Source organism: Cynocephalus volans, chromosome 1, assembly GCF_027409185.1.
Source record: "Cynocephalus volans isolate mCynVol1 chromosome 1, mCynVol1.pri, whole genome shotgun sequence".
Classification (NCBI taxonomy): domain Eukaryota; kingdom Metazoa; phylum Chordata; class Mammalia; order Dermoptera; family Cynocephalidae; genus Cynocephalus; species Cynocephalus volans.
The window spans coordinates 57390859-57409643 of record NC_084460.1 but is presented as its reverse complement, the minus strand read 5'-3'; the positions used below and the strand labels follow the sequence as shown (position 1 = coordinate 57409643).

Genomic DNA, 18785 nt, shown 5'->3' with positions numbered 1-18785 from the left:
GACCCCTTCCCACAATGGTCCTCAGCTCTGTTGGTGGCACTTGCCGGAAGCCTCTCAGGCCAAACTGTGAAGCATGAGACTCTTCAAGGACTGAGGACCCCACCCAGGTCTGCAGGCCCCACAGCTCAGGAGCCAGGTACCTGCAAGGGGTGGCCTAGTGGACAGGTGGGGCCCACCCTGGTTCAGGTGTTCTCTGGGGTCCAACTGCCTGGCTGTGCCCTTGGGCAAGGTCAGCTTGGGGTCAGGCTCCTTTCCTGAAAAAATATGGGAACAGAAGACACAGTCAATCCTGAGGAGGAAGGTCTGGTAGAGGGAGACTGGGCATCACAACCCTTCTCAGACCAGGGCAGGGGCACTGGGGTAGCTAAGGTATAGCAGGGCCAACCCCTGACTGTCCTCCTGGGGTGGGGGGAGGCAGGGCAGGGCTTCATCCCTTAGCTGGGGGAGCTGGGATAGTGGAGGCAGGCTGAAGCACTGCTTAGGAGCTGAGTCATGGAGTTGCAGACATAAGGACACCCCATTGGGTACTGAGCCCAAAAGGGGATGGGGGAGTCTTCCTGACAAGTTGGGTCACCCAGAGGGATACTGAACTCGAGTAATCCCTACAGTGGTCTGTTCATTAACATGCACAGGAGCAGGAGCGCCCACCTCTGGAGGTGACAAGACTCCACTGCATCAGTAAAAAAGACAGAGGGGGCAGGCCCCTGGCATGTGCACTTGACCAGCCAGATGCAGGACTCTCCTGGCAGGCCTGGTCCCAGGACTGTGTGTGCTGGTGAGGTGGAGGGACCAGGGGTCTTTGCACAACAGGGGCAGGGCTCTCCCCACAGTGGTGCTACCCTATGGAGACCCCTATCAACTCCCACGCAGGAACAGGGAGGCTAGGCCAAGCAGGGGCCTGGGGATGCCCACCCCCACCACCCTAGGGACACCAGGTGCCACCCTACCCTCCGGGTCTGAGTTTGAGGGTTCTGCCTAGGCCCCACTCACCGAGGGGGTCCAGGCCTGGCTCTGCCCGCTGCCTGTTGGGGAGGCTGTGCTCAGGCTGGTAACCACAGCCTTGGCCGGTCAACTGGAAGCAGACCTCCTCAAACTGCTGCTTGTGGTGGGGCCGCACAAACTGGTAGAAGCCTGTCAGGGAGAGGTGTCTGGGCCTGTGGGCTCTACCCGCTATGGCTGCTGGGCTGGGGGCTCTGGGGACCATGGGTTGCCCACCAAGCACCTTTTCTAGGGAATAGGAACAACCTTGAGCCCTGGGGGCCCTGCCCAGCTGTCCTCGTAGCCCCACCCCACAGCTGTGGTGCTACCCTGGGTGGGTGGCCTGTGCAGGGCACCTCGGAGAAGGCTGTGCTTCTTGGGGTCCTCGGCAAAGAGGGGGCTGAGGCATGCCACCAGGGCCGCGAAGTCATCAGAGCCCTTGTAGTCCTGCAGGGCCCGGGTGAAGGTGCTGAAGCTGGCCTGGCTCAGCGCCTGCTTCACAGCCACCATGAACTGCTTGGCTCTGCCTTCCTGTGCACTGGCTGCTGGCTCCTCCTGCTAGGCACATGGCCAAGGCCCCATCAGGGCCAGTCCTATCCCTCCCAGTCCCTAGGGCAGCAACAGCCATGGCCAGGGATCCCTGAGACAGGGTTGCCGCAGAGGGAATGCTGCCTGTGAGACTGGCTGGCTGGGTGGAGAGCAGGGAGGAGCTGTGGGAGAAGCAAGCCCCAGTCTCAGGGCACAGCTGGGCCAGGCCTGTCTAGGGTCACAGCTCACAGTGAAGGCCATCAGGAGAGGCAGCAGGGGATCGACGCCTGGCCTTGGTTTAGGACAGCCACGCTCTGCTCACCAAAGTCCTGAGAGCAGCAAAGGAGCAGAGCCAGTGTGCTCTCTGCCAGCTCCCTGCCCCACAGCAGGTATAACTGCAGCCGACACACGAGGACATTGGCTCATAGTGAGGGGCTTCTCAACGTGCCACACCCCCTCTCCTGCACAGCCCAGACCAGCAGGGGCACAGGGAAACCAATACAAAGGTAGTCCAGGTACCCCCACCCTTGTGCTCACAGGCTCCTTGGCAGCCAGCCCATTTCCTGACAGCACCAGTCCTCCCTGGGCACTGCCCAGTTCTTCCCAGAAGCCAAGGGACATGGACAAAGGCAACCACACTTGGGACTTTCCAGCAGGCAAGGGGCTTCCTGGCTCAGGTTGTGACTCTGCTGCCTTTATCTGAGGCTGGGAACACACTGTTTCTCCTCACACAGGACAGGTCAGTGTCCACACTCTGCCTACCACAGCTGTGGGAGCTATGGGCAGATGCAGGTCCCAAACCAAATATGCCCATGGGCAAGGGCCAGATTCCACCTGGGAAGGCAGAGGGGCTCTCAAGACTCCTATGGACAGAGCTGCAAATTGGAGCCCCTCGGACCACATCAACATCATGGCCGCCCAAGGCATCAGTTCCTGGGGTGTCTGTGGTAGCCAGAGCAGGCTGCGGGACGGCTCACGCACCGGGCAGCTCACCAGCCTGACCTTCTTCCTTCCTCCTCTCTGCTCACCCACCAGCCTCTTCTCATTCTGGCAGGACGGCGTGGAGCAACTGTGTACCTGCAGAGGACACAGCCGTGGTCCTGACCCACACCTTTGGGGGCCCCAAGGAGCCCTAACCGCAGCATGGACAGAGGTCCCAGGAGTGCGAGTCATGCCTGAGCCCTGGTGGCTGTGCTGCGACTCAGCCCCTTTCTTAAGTCAAGCCACATACCCTCATGGCTTGCAGGCAGTAGCATGTAAGGGCGGGTTCAGGTAAAACAGTTTTCTAACTGGGGCTGATGGAAAGGAAAGGAGACAAAAGATGCCTGCTGTCTGCACCTGGGGCTCACTCCGGGGGCTGTGGGGCAGGAGTGGGAGGGAAGGTGGGAAGCAGGGAGGAGGTTTCAGGTCAGGCCCAGGACACTATGGGCTCTGGGCACAGGCCCCAGGGGAGAAGGAACTCGAGCTCCCCCTACACCCTGGGTCTGGAGAAAGACCAGTCTTAGGCGCAGCAGGAACCAGACCTCAAGTGAACTGTGCCAAGCTGACCCACCAGAGAACCAGTATTGTGGGGGGCACCAGCAAAGCGCCAGGCAGGGCATAGGGCACACACACAGCCAGGAGGTACTGAGATCCCGTCTGCCCAGGAGGGGATTTACAGGGCTGAGTGGGGAGGTGCCTGAGGTATCCATCCCAGGCCCCTGCACCTCCTCCTCGCCCGGACGGGCTTCATCCCCAGGCCGCGCAGCCCGCTGCTCGCTGTGCTCCAGGGCAGCCAGTAGCCCTGCAGGCCTCCGCTGGGCGAGGACCAGCTCCTGCTCATACTCCACGCACAGGCTGCTCTCGGAGTCCCTGGCAGCTGGTGATCCTACAGGAACAAAGTTATGGTATTGGCAGCAGAGTCCACTGGGGCGTCCCAGACACCAGGAGGCAACCCATGGTGCCAGGCAAGCTCTGCCCTGCACACACGCACCTGAGGGCTTCTGCTTCAAGCTGGGGATGTGCAGGTCCAGACTCTTGGCTTTCCTGGTGGAGAGGAGGGAGGCAGGACAGGCGGCCACCCCAACAGCACCTTCTCCCTCACCCAGACTCAGGGCTGCTGCCCGGGGGGCTGGCACAGGCATCTGCAGAATCACAGGGTGGGGGGCCCTGCCTGTTTCAGTGGCTCCTCAGGGGAGAGCCCCACACACCTCCCTGACCAGGGAGTCACGGCATGGCCAGGTGGGCACTGGGAACTCACAGTTTTCTGAGCGACACGGAAGAACTGGGCCACATCTCGGATGACGTGGCCAAAGTTGTCATACACCTTGACGTAGGGACGCACCCAGGAGGGCAGCTGGGCTCTGGCATCGGCGTAGGCAAACCTGGAGAGAGGGTGTGACCATCAGCTCCGTGTCCCCAGTTCACTAAAGTGAAGAACTAGCGTCCATGGGCAGGAGCCCCACGCTGTGACCCCATGGGGCCAAAGGCTGCTGGGTGACGGGGCCCCACATGTGGAAGGAGGGTCCAAGGGTACAGTGGGAGATGTGGAGGTGACCATGTGGAGCCCTGCCTCCTGCACCTGATGCCACGCACCTGTGGTCACAGAGGAAGACAGCCCCGTAGTCGTGGCGGTGCCGGATCACCCGCCCGATGGCCTGGTTCACAGCCCTGGACGCCTGCTGCCGGTACCACTCCTGCCCAGAGAGGAACTGTGGGGGACAGGGGCTTGGTCACCTGGTCTCCCTGCCCCAGCCCCCACCCCCATGGTCTCTCACCTGGCCCCCAGCCCCGACCCTGTGGTGTCTCACCTGGCCTCCATCCCTGCTCTGGCCCTTCATCTCGTCCAGGAATTGCATTTTAAGGACAACCCGGGGGTCCATGCGGGGTGGGTAAGGAAGGCCCGTGACAACCACACCGCGGCCATTTGCATCTGAGAAGTCCAGCCCCTCGCTGGCCTGGGGGGCAGGCCAGGGAGCTGTCAGGGGAAGTGGGCTTTCTGCCCTTCCTGCCTCCACCCAAGCCCAGGGACCTGACCCTCATAGCCACATACCCCAGCTGTGGGGGAGGAGCTCCATCCTTGGGTCAGGTCCGCCACCTGGGGCCCACAGCTACCAGAACCCCACAACCAGCTCCCCATGGTCAGGGCCTCCTCCATCCTGCCTGTGCTTGGTCCACAAGCAAGTCCCAGGCCCAGGAGGGCCAGCAGTGTGGCTCCCTCCCAATCTGTGTCTGTTGGATGTGGGGCCTGACGGAGGGGGCTCCCACGAGGGAAAGACTGCCAGGTGTGGGGATGACACGCAGAGGCTCACCTTGCCCCGGCACACTGCCAGGAAGGTGGCCCCGCTGGACTCCGGGGAAACCACTCTCTTGTAGTATTCATCGATGACCTGGAGGGAGAGGCTGGTCAGCCCAAGCCTCAGCCATGTCCTTGGCCCAACTTCTCAGTGTTTCCCAGAAAGCACAGGGAGCCCAGAGCCAAGGTCACCCCCAGCGCCTCAGATACAAGGGCTGGCTGCTAGAGTCACCCACCCAAACGGTGTGTGTCAGCTGCTTTCTAAGAGGCAACACACCCAGGGCAGGAAGAAAGCATGGGACCCTGAAGAGGCAGCTGGACCCAGCCAGAGCCCCCAGTCAGGGCCAGCAGCCAACCTCAGGGAGGCCGTGAGGGGCAGCAGAGGCAGGGTGACCAGCAGGCCCAGGGCCCTGGCCGAGCGCACCTCTGAGAAGCTGCCTTTGCCTCTGGGCTCCACAAATAGCGGCTTCAGTGCCTCCAGCCTCCTGGCCAGGTCGTGGGCCTGTGAGAGGAGGTAGCAGTTCACTCCACCCGTCAGTCTTGGGCAGGCCAGGGTCTGTGTCCACAGCCTTTTGTGCCCTGCCCTGCCTACCCAGCCCAGACTCTTGGCCTTTTGGGGGGCTTCCCTCCCACCCCACAAGAAGACACACGGGTGACGAACCCGCCAGAACTCCAGGCTCTTCTCCATGACAGGGTAGGAAGGGAAGAAGACCAGCAGCCCATGGGGCACCACGCGGGCGATGTTGCCTGGAAGCGCAGTGGCGTGGTCAGGGTGGTGGCTGGACATCCAGAGAGGCCCGTGCCAGCTTTTGGACAGGGGCTGGGCATACTGGTTCCACCCGCAGAATTGGGTGGGAGGCCCAGGATGGGGACAGCCAGGGGCAAGGGCTTCCCGAGGGCCACAGATTCTGTGTGCAGCGGTACTTACCCAGAGCCTTCCCCAGGGAGGACAAGCACTCCTCGGAAAACCTGCAAGCCAGGGAGGCCGCTGCCGTGAGGGTCACAGGGCTCAGACCCCACTCCCTGCTGCCTTGCCTGGCTAGGCCCAGAGAGCAGGACCCTTACCGCTTGTCAAATGCAGAGCTCAGCTGAGCTCTGTCGGGGCCTCTAGGGACAACCCCCACCCAGATCTGGTGCTTGTCGATGACATGTGGGTTCTCCAGGCAGACTGGGAATGGGCTGTGGGAGGGCAGAGGAGTGGACAGTGAGTGGCCACACAAGGCTCACAGGGACCCCTGGCGCCCAGACCAGCACCCCCACCCCCACCCCACTGGCATCACCAGCGCTCCAGCCTCTGGGCAGGGCAGCCCGTACATCTGCATCTCCAGGGCGAAGGAGGACACAGGGGCCAGTGTACCGCTGGTAAGGATGAGGGTGCGGACGCCCAGGCGGGTCAGCTCGCGCATGCTGTGGCCGGGGCTGAGGCACCAGTAGCTGAGCACCTTCCCTGGCAGGGGAGACGGGGTATGAGGAGTGGACATGGGGACCTGAATGAACCACCCACAGCTGCATGGCCTGGCACACGCAGTGTCAGAACAAGGGGCCTGCCCTCAGCTGAGCTCTGCTGGGGCCTCCCTCGGGGGCCCAGTAACAGGAGGCAGGCCCCCGGGGAGGACACTGGGGACAGCTCGAGGGAGGTCAGCCAAAACCAGCCCCAGCCTCAAACGTCTGAGGAAATGTGACGTGTGGCTCGGCACGAAGCCCCTGCTGCCAAAAGCGCACAGGAAGGAGGCAGCATCCACCTCCTGACATTCCACGTGCAGGTTACGAGAGGAAGTGTGAGCTCCCAGATGCTCTCTCTGGAAAAAGAAAGGTCAGCAAGGACCAAGCAGCCTTGTTCTTGGAAGTGCCTGGCTGCTGGCTGAGGGCAGCCGTGGGAGGGGCCGGGGCACGCCTGCCTCCCACTCACTCCCAGTGGCCTCCAGAAGCTGTGGAAATTAAAACAGCACAAATAGCATGACGTTAAATTTGACTCTAAAGTAAAGACTAGGGTCAGCAGGGATGACGGCTTATTCCTCAAATAGGCAAAACCATTCTCTGCAGCCAAGCTGTTCCACGCTCACAGGGATCAAATCTGCCCCGTGCTGGGGAGACCACCTCCTGCTGCTGCCAAGGGTGGAGTTGGGGGAGTCCACCTCCATGAACTAGATTCTCATAAATACTCAACCCAGAGAGCAGCCACTTCCGAGAAGTCACATGGTTTCAGAGGCAGATGGAAGAAAAGGGTTACCACATCTCAGCCCCTCAGTACCTGAGCTCCCCCTTAATGCTCTGGCCACCGCAGGCACAAATGCTGGTGAGGTGGCACTGGTCTCCTGCCGGGAGAGGCCACACTGGGCCCCCGGCCATGTCCCCAGCCCTCCTCTCCCTGATCTGCATATGCTGCACAGGGGCTGCTTCTGCTGGGCAGCCTCCTGCCATAGGGCCATGAATCAGACGGCAACTCGAGGCAAAGCACTCACCAAGAAGGCAGGGCAGAAGCCAGACGCAAGGCCTCGCAGGGAAATGCAGGAGAGGCACAGACCTGGATGCTGTGCAGGGCGCTGGGGGTGGGTTGGGGGGTGGGGTGGGGTGGGGTGGGGTGGGGTGGGGTGGGGTGGGAGGGGGGGGTGCTGCATACCAAGAACTGCAGTGCCCATCACCGAGCCCAGGGACACCAAGCCGAGGGGCACTCACAGACCACCCTCAATAGCCCAGCAGCCCCAACTCCAGACATGAGACGCATATGACACCAAGGAGGTATGGGGACGAGGCAGGGGTGAGGCCTGCATGCACTGTGGGTCTTCGGGCAGCAGAGTCAGACAGCCTGCCCTTCAGATGCAGCCCTGAGGCCTGGGGAGTGGTCTCCCAGCAGCACAGGGCAGAGTCTGGAAGGCCTAGCCAGGCACTGGTTTGAGAGGGGAATGAAAGCCGTGCCTCGCCGTGCAGGTCCACACTGACCCACCTTGGTGTGAGTGAGTATCCAGTGGGGCAGGGAGGCCTGGCATGCCTGACTCTGCCACCACCCACAGGGTGACTCTGGGCAGGTCACAGAGCCATCAGGCCTTCTCCAAGGTCTCTCCAGTTCTAGTAACTCTGACTCTCAAAGGGGAGTGAGGAAGTAGCCCTGGAGAGGGCTGGACACAGGAGGCGGCCGGGCCCACAGCATGGGAGACCCACCGCTGGGCCGCAGCGTGGGGGTGCCAGGTGCCATATAGAGGTCAGGCAGGGAGTATGTCTCAGCCCCCAGGCCCTGTACCTTGCTTTCTGGCTGCAGAGACACTCCACACATCTGACCGCTGAGCCGTCCTACGGGGACTGGTGTCAGGGTGAATATGCACCTGGAGGGGTGAGTGTGGACAGGTGTCCCCTTGCCCCACGCATGTCCTGAAGGAACCACCCCCCATGACGGTAAGAGCCCCAGCCTGTGCCCCTATCTCATAGGACTGTGGGACCTCCACCCCTCCACACACCCCTACCTCATAGGTCTGGGAGACCCCCGCCCCCCAACGCCCCTACCTCATAGGACTGTGAGACCCCTGGTCCTGCTGTGTCCCTACCTTATAGGACTGAGAGACCCCCAGCCCTGCCAAAGAACTGGGGCCATCCCCGGCGGGGTCCACACTGAACACGATCTGAAAGTCAGAGAAGGCATATACCATGTCAGGAGCCTGAGGCACAGCAGGCCCAGGGTGTGCCCAGGGAAACCAAGAGACCCTGGCCCAGCACACAAGAGCACTGGACGCTGCCTGCTCTTCTGCAGAGTCACACTCAGGAGCATCATCTGGATCATCTGACCCACAATGTCCCCTCGCACAGCCCACGCCAAGGGCAGGAACTCGCCTGCCCATCCCCTCCTCTCTGGGAGACCCAGCGAGTGCAGCAGGCCTCCAGGGCCTCACCTCTGTGACCCCGGGCCCCAAAATTATCTAGAAAATTCAGCACATCCCAATCAAAATCACAGCAGGATTCTTAAAGGAGCAAACAAGCCAACTCCACAACTCACCTGGTGGAGAAAACGTCAAGTTTAAAAGGAACAATGAGGAGGAATTTGTTCTGGCCAACATCAAGACTTACCACAAAGCTACAGCAAACAAAAACATGCAGTGAGACCACTGCAGCATGGCATCAGCACTCCAAGGCCACCTCGGCCAGGATGCGTGCACCTGCTTGTTGTGGGAGACAAGTCAACCTCTGCCTTCCCCTCCAGGTGAGTTAGTGGCCTGACTCCACAGAGCAGGCTGAGAGCCACTGTCATCTGGGCCAGGAGGCATGAGCCTGCACGATAAGGCGTCCCAACACAAGGAAACCTCTGCTCACTGAGCCCATCACAAAAGTGGACAAAGACGAGCAAGGGAGGAGTAGAGACATGGGCACTGCGTGTGGGTTGATGAAGAAGCCCTGCAAGTCCACAGGGAAAGGATACCTCGTGCACCAGGACGGGCACATGGAGACAGTCCACAGACAAGGAACCACACAGGAGCAGAGAACATGCACAAGACACTCGCAACAGGGGGTGTGCATTCCACTCAGCAGAACAGCTCAGCCACCAAAGGCGCTGACATCAGAGCCTGGTGACAGGCACAGCAGCTCCAGTGGAGAGACAACTGTTGCGGGCTCAAGGAGGCACCACTGGGAACAGTGAGAAATGACTGACCCACGGGAAAACAGAGAAGCAAACTAGGTAATGCCCAAACTGCAGACCACACTTCAGTTAAAAGAACACAGAGACTTAGAGATGCCACCTGGATCTAGAGATTTCCCCATGCACTGTCCGGTGGGAAAGCAAACTCGAGAACCAGACACACAGCTGAGGCTGCCCGATGAGAGGAGGCCCAGATTGGAGGACGCCTGACGGAAGGATGCCTGATTGCATGCCTGCGACACACCTGTGACATGCCTGCAACACACCCTGTTTTTGCAAGCACACACGTGTGGGTACATTCATGGATTTGTGTATGCGTGTGCATGTGCATAGTCTATGTGTGGAGGTATGTGCCTCAGATGGTGCAGTCCATGATGTAAGCACAGGAGAAACTTCTAGAGCTGTTTTCATTGTCCAAACACGAGGCTTGGCATTTTACCAAAGTACTGGCCTGCAGGGACTGGATAACAGGAACTGGATTCCACTGCCACAAGCGGGCGCTGTGCTAAGGCACCATCAATGTACCTACACTCCTCGTCTCAGGCCCCCACCCCTTCCTGTGCCTCCAGGGTCGCCTTCAGTTCAACTGCACATTGCCAGATCCTCATCCTGGGGCCATCTGTGCCCATTCCACTTGGGGGTGGCCCGTGGTCTCCCAGCTCTGAGGACAGGCCGCATGTGCCCAGCATGCCCATGTTCCAAGAGGAGCACCGGATGCCTGCAGTACTCAGGAAGCAGCTGTGTGATGACTGCTCAGTCCCACACCTTCCTGCCAAAGGAACACGCCAGCTCCAATCTGGCCAAGCATACCCCAGGGCTGGTCAGGGGGCCGAGTCGTCTGCCAGGAGCTCCTTAGAGCATCAGCCAAAGGAAATTCCAAACTAAGGGGTGAGTGATATTTGGGATCCGGAGAGTGTGGAGGAGGGACAAACCTCCCCATCCACGGGAGCCTAGAGAACCGCACTCCAGGGGGAGGGTGCCGGCCTAGCTTGTACCCATCCTCCAGTCCTGGGAGCTACAGGGCTCGCCTCACCTGGCTATGGGCCATGGCTGAGCTGGCCAGATTGCCAGGGAAGGGAAAGAGTGGATTCCCTGGAGCTGCTCCTGACACACTGGCCTGCTCAACCACAGTGACTGATCAGGAGACCAGAGGGAAGGCGGGCCTTCCTGGAGCAGAGCCTCCTGTTCTAGGGGCCAAAAACACCCCCAGGAGGATGGCATAGCAGCCTTGCTGTGGGCAACCAGGAGCCACAGACAGAGGGGTCTTCGCTGCCCAGATGGCCAGCAGTTGTGCCCAAGATGCCCACTGAGCCTTTGGAGAAGTGCCGGGAGGACAAAGCCCAGCCCCACCAGCATAGCGTTGGTAGTGCTATCTTTCTGGCCCAATCCCCCCTTCACAGAGAAGGAAACTGAGGCTGTGACACCACCTGTCAGAGCTGGCCATGGGGGAGGCAGGCCTGAGCCCTGTCCAGCCGCCTTCCTGCCCACCCCCCTGCCACACTCCAGGTCTGCCCCTGCTCAGTGCTGGTTCTCCTGGGGCCACAGCTCTAAGCCCAGCAGCACAGACACAGCAGCTGCACCATGAACATGGCTGGCCTCCCCAAGCACGAGCAGTGCCCAGGACCAGGGACCAGACACTGAGCAGTCTTCTTGTGCTTGCCGTGACCTCAAGTGGCTTGGGAGGTGCAGGGTGGCAGAAGACCTTGCACAGCACCCCAGGGCCTCCAGTGCCCCAAGAACCAAAGCCCCACAATCAGGGCTCCTGAGGGTCGGCTTCTGAAAGAACTAGCAGACTCTAGAGAGCAAGACCTTGCCCAGAACACCTGAAAAAGCGTGCTGGTCCCAACTGCCCCGCCAGGCAGCTCTCCCACCAGGGAAAACAGGCCCCGGCTCATCTACAGCTCAGCTCAGCTCAGCTCAGCTGGGCCTAAGGACGACAGCAGAACGTCACATGGGGTGCTGCTGGGCAGAACGTGGCTGGGGAGGGGGAGAGTCGGTGTCATCTCTCTGTGGTAGGGTGTCATCTCTCTGTGGTAGGCTCACAGAACAGGGCTCCCATCTGTCTTTCCCCTGAGCAGGTGTCCCCAGACTACTCCTCTGAGAGGTAGCAGGAGCTGCTGGGCCTGCCTTTGAAGAGTGGGGTCCCCACCCGGCCCTCTGGGCATGACTGGCCACTCCTCCCTGACAGGCCAGTAGTTTGTATCTAGGGTGAGAGGAAACAGCCCTAAGGGTTTGCTAATTGGACACATGGTGTAGGGGCTGTTGTCCTGTCCCTGAGTCTAGAATCAGTAAGAAGTACAGCAGGAAATGGAGCCACCTGCCCATCTTCCATCAGGTAAGGGGATGAGCAGAGCCCCAGGCTGGCCTACCTGGATGATGTCTGCGAGCTTCTGCAATCCAGCTGTGTTGGTGAACACTCCAGCACCTGAAAGGGCAGCAGGGGCTGACACCCGCACGGCAGCAGGGAGGCCCCCAGCGTTGGGTGTGGGATGTGCTACGGGAGGGCAGCTGGCCTGCTCTTCCCAGCCTGCCGGGGAGAAGCCAAATGGGGACGGAGTCTCCAAGGGGTCAGTGGAGCTCAAAGATAGGCTCTGTGGTCAAGTAAGTGTGGCAGCACCCTTCCCCAGTATCCAGGAGCACAGCAAAGACCCTGCTGGGTCCTGCACCTCACACTCCCCGAGACCTTGCTCAGCAGAAGCAGGTTCTGCAGAGCAGCCGTGGGGACACCACCACATGGGAACACCCTGCGAGGAAGCAAGGCTCTGGCGGGGTGAGGGAGATGCTGGCAGGGCCCACAGCTCACTGAACTGAACCCACATGGGCCACTTGTGGCCCTCCCTAAAGGGACTAATGACAGAGCTACGTGAGAAGCTGCTGACAGCAAGGCCAGAACATGCTCCACGGAAGAGCACAACAGTAGGACAAACAGCACTGATGCCTTAATGTCCCAAACAGAAAGGGGAGGCTCTGTGGGTCACACTCCTGCTGACAGCTGACGGTGGACATGGAGCAGACCCTCAACTCCTGCTGTGTCTGCATCAGAGACCACTGGCCGGACCCTCCCTACACAGCGGGCTGGGAGACTCACGTCCCGCAAGGTGCTGGATGATCTGGTCCAGCGAGTCCAGCAGGCAGCCCTTAGTCTGAAATGTTATCTGGGCTTTGGCAAATAGCTCGAAGATGTAGCTGCAAAGGAGGGGAAACAAGCTTGAGCCTGGCAGGGGACTAGGCTGCGGCTCTGGGAAGCTAAGGCGAACGGCTTTAAGTCTCCTTCACTGAGAAACAAACTCAACCCTCCAGGGGAGGCTGAACCTGAAGGGAGGAGCCTTTGCCCTCAGGTGCCTCCCAGGGGGAGAAGAGAAAGGTCCGGCATGAGTGCCACATCCCAAGGAAATGGGAGCAGTAGGGTGAGGGGCCACAGGCCAGAGGGGAGGGCCAGGGTCTGGAGGTGAGCGTCAGGGGCTTCCTGGAGGCTGTAGCTCTGGGCAGGGTCCCCAAAAGCACTGGAAAGAGATGGGGTGGGCGGTAGAAGCTATGGTGGGCCCTATGGGGGCTGTGGGTGGGGTTGGGTGTATGGTGCAGGCGTAGGCTGAGGAGCTCGACTCCATTTGGAAACCCCTGAGAGCCCTGCAAAGGTCAGAGCTCAGAAGCAGACAGGCTCGGGGAGCAGGCAGGAAGCCCAGGCCCCCCGGAACATGCTCTGCCCTCACCAGACCTGAGCCTGTGTCCCAGCATGGCCATGGGATGTGCACCGAGCACAGCTACTACACAGCTCCAGCCAAAACCCCACATCTGCCTATAAGACAGACAAGTACTGCTGCCCCAGTGGCTGCAAAGACTGGAGGCCTGCGGAACATTCAGAACATGCTGGTCCCTGGAGCCCCAGGGTGGATGGGTGACCACACTGACCCGTAACAAGAAGGTCCTGCTCTAATAGGACCTTTGCTGCAAACGGGCTGGGCCAGGGTAAAGGAAAGGCCTGGAGGGGAGCCTCCAGAGAGTGCTTCAGCAGCTCCATGTGTGGTAGTGTGCGCAGTTGCTCCCAATGTTCTCAAGGACCAAATAAAAGGCTGGCAGCCCTCCTGGGTCTTGAAAATTGAAAACAGCTCTCACTGATGTGTGAAGACTCTGTCTCTAGCTCAGGCGGGGCCTGGGGTCAAGGGGTCAGCTCCCTGTCCCTCACCTCCCTGGCTTGGTGATGCCACTGTCCTCTCTGGGCAGCTCGACAGCATCAATGGCCTCCTCCAGGTGAAGCAGGATCACTGCAGGGCAAGGGAGTGTCAGGGCAGGCCTCACCCTGCCATGAGGAGGAGGAAGGACAGCACTTACTCTTCAGCTTCACAAGGTCTTCTGGCTCTATGTTCAGCCCTGGGTGAGAAAAAAGCAGCAGACACACAGCTGTGGGCCATCCTAATTCCACCAGCTGTGCCCTGAGTACCAGGATTCCCAGTGTGCAGAACAGATGTGAGAAGAGGCCACGTGAGATCCTGCAGCCCAAACTTGAACTAGAAACAGCAGCATGAGCTAAAGAGGTGTTCTCTCTGCAGAAATACACACACAAACATGTCCATGCACATGAACGCACTTCCTAGCTCTGTCCACTGAGGAGGCACAGAAACAGTGTGATCGTGAGTGTGGAATGTCCTGCCACCCAGAGGCGAGGAGCCATCCACAACTACTGGGGCTATGTCAGAAGAATGCGGAGCCAGCATGAAAGCACCTGAAGACAGGACAATGAGATTGACAACGGATTGAGACCAAGCAAACATACTTAAATACATGTATTCACTGATGATATTTTTCTTTTTCTTTTTTTTTTTTTTAAGATGACTGGTAAGGGGATCTTAACCCTCGACTTGGTGTTGTCAGCACCACGCTCAGCTAGTGAGCAAACCAGCCATCCCTATATGGGATCCAAACCCGGGGCCTTGGTGTTATCAGCACCACTCTCCCAAGTGAGCCACAGGCCGGCCCTTCACTGATGATATTTTTTAAAACTGTTCCGCTCCTGAAGTTGACAAGAAAGCTGGAAACAGATTCACATGGCCAAATTTGAAAACTGAGAACATAAAGGGAGAAAAAAATCGAGGATTTATCCTGCTTTTCCTACATGAGTGGTGTCACCACATAGCTGAGGAGGGGAAGTGTGTCTTTATAACATTACTCCTGCTGACGAATTGGACAACAGAGCTAGCACATCGCTGTCTTGCAATCCTCTGACAGTAAATGGACCTAGGCACTGAGCAGCAATGACATGACTATGAGAAGGGATGAAAGCCACACGCTGAGCCCCAGATAGGGTCTGACCGAGCCTGAGTCCGGCTCAGCCAGGCAGGAGACTCAGAGAATGTGCTGGATGACACCACGGGTACACACCAGCAAGATTCAGACTCCTCGGATTAAATGGCCTGGGTTCTTTAATAAATAAAATGTAAGGAAAAGAACGGGATGGGGATAAAAACTGGAATTCCAGTCCCCAACAAGACGGAGGAAGCACATCCCATTGTATTTCTCCCACTAATTACTACAACAAAAAACCTGCCCATAAAGCAACTGACAGAAGATGCTGAATGATGGAGAGAAGGTGGCCCTGGGTGGGTGTTGGGTGCTGTTTTCTGCACACTATATAACCTGGCCTCTGTGCTACGGAGGGGTCCTCGCAACCTAGAAACACTAAGACGCACAAACCAAAAACAGCCCCACGAAAAGCCCATTCTCTCTAGCTGAAAGACCAGGAAGAGGACAGCCCTGCTGGACAGAGCTCTTATCACATCCACCCTACTCCAGGTGAACACCATGAGGAACGTGCAGGCCACCCCTGCCCCATCAGGCACCGACCAACCCACCGACATTAAGCAAACATCAGCAAAGGGCGGTGTCCTCCTGCCCAATGAACGGCAACTAGAGATGGCAGGAGGGAGCCCGGCCGGTCACCCCCACCTTGCACTCAGCCAAAGTCAGGAGAGAGGCAGCCACCCACTCCCAACTGGACAGTTGCATGGGGGTCTGGGGGAGGGTGGAGCAAGGGACTCTTTATCTGTATAAAGTCCTGGGCCCCTCCGTCTCCCCCTGAGGTGCCCAGTGGGGATACTGCCTGGACAGCAGACTGGTCTCTGGGCAGCACACAGGTGGGCCACTGTATTAGTCCATTTCTGCTGCTTATAACAAAATACACAGAACTAGGTGATTTATAAAGAAACAAAATTTGTTTGTTTACAGTTTGGGAGGCTGGGCGGTTCATGGTCCATGGAATACATCTAACAAGGGTCCTGGTGGTAGTAACAGTAATGGCAGGGTATCACATTGCAAAATAGTGGAGCAGAGAAAGAGACAGACTCTCCTCTCTCTTCCTTTAAAGCCCTCAGAAACACGCCCCTGACCACGATTTTCAATCCATTCACTACTGCACGGTCCCACAATCCAATCACCTCTTCGAGGCTCCACCCTTCAATCACCGTAACAGGATTTCCCACCCTCCTAACAGTCACAGTGGGGGCCAAGTTTCTAGAACATAAAACTTGGGGGACACAATTCAAGCTTCAGTGAGTTTTGGGGAACATAATTCAATCCACTACAGCCAGGAAGAGCAGCTCCACAATGGCTCTGAAGACCAAGATGACATTTAAACCACAGCCCACCAGAGAGGGCCAGGGTGTGCATCTGAATCTACACAGGCAGACCACCTGCTAAAACAGATTTAAAAAGGAATCAGAGTCGGGGGCTGGCCTGTGGCTCACTCGGGAGAGTGTGGTACTGATAACACCAAGGCCATGGGTTCGGATCCCATATAGGGATGGCCGGTTAGCTCACTTGGGGAGTGCCTGGTGCTGACAACACCAAGTCAATGGTTAAGATCCCCTTACTGGTAATCTTTTTTAAAAAAAGGAATCAGAGTCGCATAACAAAGTACTCCAAATGCAACCCAAATTACCTGTCATGAAAACAAACAAATAGAAATCACAGGAAGAGCTGAATTTGAAAGAGAAATGACAATCAACAGATGCCAACACCAAGATGACACAGATGGTGGAATCATCTGAGAAGGGTTTTAAAGAAAAACCTCAGGTTTATAGAATACGTAAAGAAGAACCAAGTGGAAATTCAGAACTAAAAACACAACAGCCAAAATAAAAAACTCAGTGAATGGGCTCAATAGTAGAACGGCAGTGACAGAGGAAGCCACATAACCCCAAGGACAGATTTATGAAGTTGTCCAGCCTGAAAACAGAGAAAGTAGACTGCAGAGACAGGACAGGCAGCTCCTTGGGGACCCCAGGCGCAACAGCAGACCAAGCACACAGGCCAGTCTCAAAAGCAGATGCGAAGGAATGCGGACTGAAAAAAGTCTAAGAAATAACGGCACTAACTAGAGCCCAGATGTTGGTTTTTGGCTTGCAGGGCAGTCAAAAAAATAACTAGCCTTTCTCTTCAAAAATATCGAGGCCACAAAAGGCAAATCTGAGACACTGTCCCAGATGACAGTCCTGAGATTAAGGACAGATGACAGCAGACCGTTCTCAGACAGAATGTTTTATTCTGTCACATTTTTGGCTACAATGACGACAGGTGGAACAATTTTAATGAGGTCTGTCAATATAGTGTCAATGTTAATCTTCCAATTTGATCATCATACTGCAGTTACAAATGAGAGTGTCCCATTCTCAGGAAATGCACACTAAGATACAGGTCCCTCTGGAACCTCCTCTGAAGGACTCAGAAAAAGAAATAATCTTTCTCAACAGAAAGAAGAATAAGCAAGGTGTTAGCAAGTGGAGTTGTTAAAGTCTTTAAAATGCTAACAAACCGGGGCCCTAAGGCGGGAGCCAGGGGAAACCGAGCCCAGCAGCAGCCAGGTGAAGAGCACACCAGAAACACCATCTCCTCAAGGGCAGCCCACCACAGCTGCCTCAGCTGCCTCAAAAGCAGCTGGTCTCTATAGCAGCAGTCATAGCCACCGTGCAGATGGCACGCCAGACTCTCAACTGCACTGACATAAGGAGAGGCACCGGCGGAAACCAAAAAAAAAAAGAAGAGCCCACAAAGTACACTCCAGAGTGATAGAAAAATCTGCTTTATGATAATGGGATGACTTGATCACACCTGTCTCAGTACTGGACAGATCATCCAGGCAACAAACCAACAGAGAAACAGGTAATCCTTCAGAGGGAGAGAACAAATCTATGTTTATTAGAGGGGGAAGTGGAAAGATTGGATAAGGGGCATAAAGAACAAGTATGATTTGTAACAGTGAATATGCTAATAAAAAAATGCTAACAAGTGGGAACCTGGCTAAAGAATAAAAAGGGGGCCGGCCTCGTGGCTCACTCGGTAGAGTGTGGTGCTGATAACACCAAGGCCACGGGTTCGGATCGTATATAGGGATGGCCGGTTAGCTCACTTGGGAGAGCGTGGTGCTGACAACAGCAAGTCAAGGGTTAAGATCCCCTTACCGGTCATCTTTTAAAAAAAAGAAAAAAAAAAAAAAAAGAATAAAAAGGAGTTCTTTATACTAGCACATCACCTATGAGTTTGAAATTATTACAAAGTAAACTTTCATAAAAAATAAACATTTCAGATAAGCTAAGAGACATTAGGAGAAAGGTATATAAGACAAAAACCAACATAAGTCATATTTTTAAAACTCAGAAAAAGTGACAGAACTCTACAGAATTAGAAGGAAAACAAAAAAGTATTTTAAAAATGAAGATTAAATTGGAAGAAAAAAAACCAGACACATGCCACAAACAGTGCCTTAAGAGAAAAAGGTGATGGGGAACCTTTTATAAATCAAAGACAAATGAAGAGACAAAAAGGGTTTGAGAGAGTGACAAGCTCTGAACTCAGTTAGAGGAGGCACAACACACAGAAAACAGGAGTCCCTAGGGAAGAAGACCACAGCACAGAACAAGCACAGCTAGCACACCATACAGAACAATCACAGCACAAGCACAGCTGGCACGCTGTCCCAGTGGGTTCCACATCCCTGGAGCTGAACAGCTGCACACTGAAAATATTCAGGGAAAAAGTGCGTCTGAACTGAACACATACTTTCTCTTGTCCTTACTCCCTGAACAGTACAGATGTTCAATCCATGTCTAGGTAGCCACGTGTCCTGGACAAGCTCACCTATTTACTCAGAGATGCAGGCAGGTACTTAGGTGTTGACTGTGGCCCTGATTCATTAGAGATCCACTCACTGGAAACAGTTCAGCAAATGATGGCTCCTCCATGTGTGGCAGAGGACGAGAGGGAGGCCCCACCAGGACAGACTAAGCTCAGAGCAACACTGTGATCTGACCCTCCCATCAAACCAGCGGCTCTTCAAGTGTGGCCCTGGGACCCTCTCAATAGGTCTGCAAGGCCAAACCTATTTTCATGATA

General features: G+C 56.8%; 1 protein-coding gene across 1 annotated transcript in view; it reads right to left on the bottom strand.

Moving 5' to 3' along the window:
• RTEL1 (regulator of telomere elongation helicase 1) overlaps positions 1 to 18785 on the bottom strand; it is a 34299-nt gene that overhangs the window by 1564 nt on the left and 13950 nt on the right. The window contains 21 exon segments of the mRNA XM_063093441.1: positions 141 to 254; positions 991 to 1131; positions 1335 to 1533; positions 2488 to 2583; positions 3213 to 3373; positions 3479 to 3629; positions 3746 to 3869; positions 4081 to 4196; positions 4296 to 4442; positions 4797 to 4874; positions 5205 to 5282; positions 5442 to 5527; positions 5709 to 5749; positions 5846 to 5959; positions 6095 to 6227; positions 8019 to 8100; positions 8320 to 8394; positions 11774 to 11829; positions 12493 to 12590; positions 13588 to 13666; positions 13734 to 13772. Coding sequence (XP_062949511.1) covers positions 141 to 254; positions 991 to 1131; positions 1335 to 1533; positions 2488 to 2583; positions 3213 to 3373; positions 3479 to 3629; positions 3746 to 3869; positions 4081 to 4196; positions 4296 to 4442; positions 4797 to 4874; positions 5205 to 5282; positions 5442 to 5527; positions 5709 to 5749; positions 5846 to 5959; positions 6095 to 6227; positions 8019 to 8100; positions 8320 to 8394; positions 11774 to 11829; positions 12493 to 12590; positions 13588 to 13666; positions 13734 to 13772 — 2208 coding nt within the window.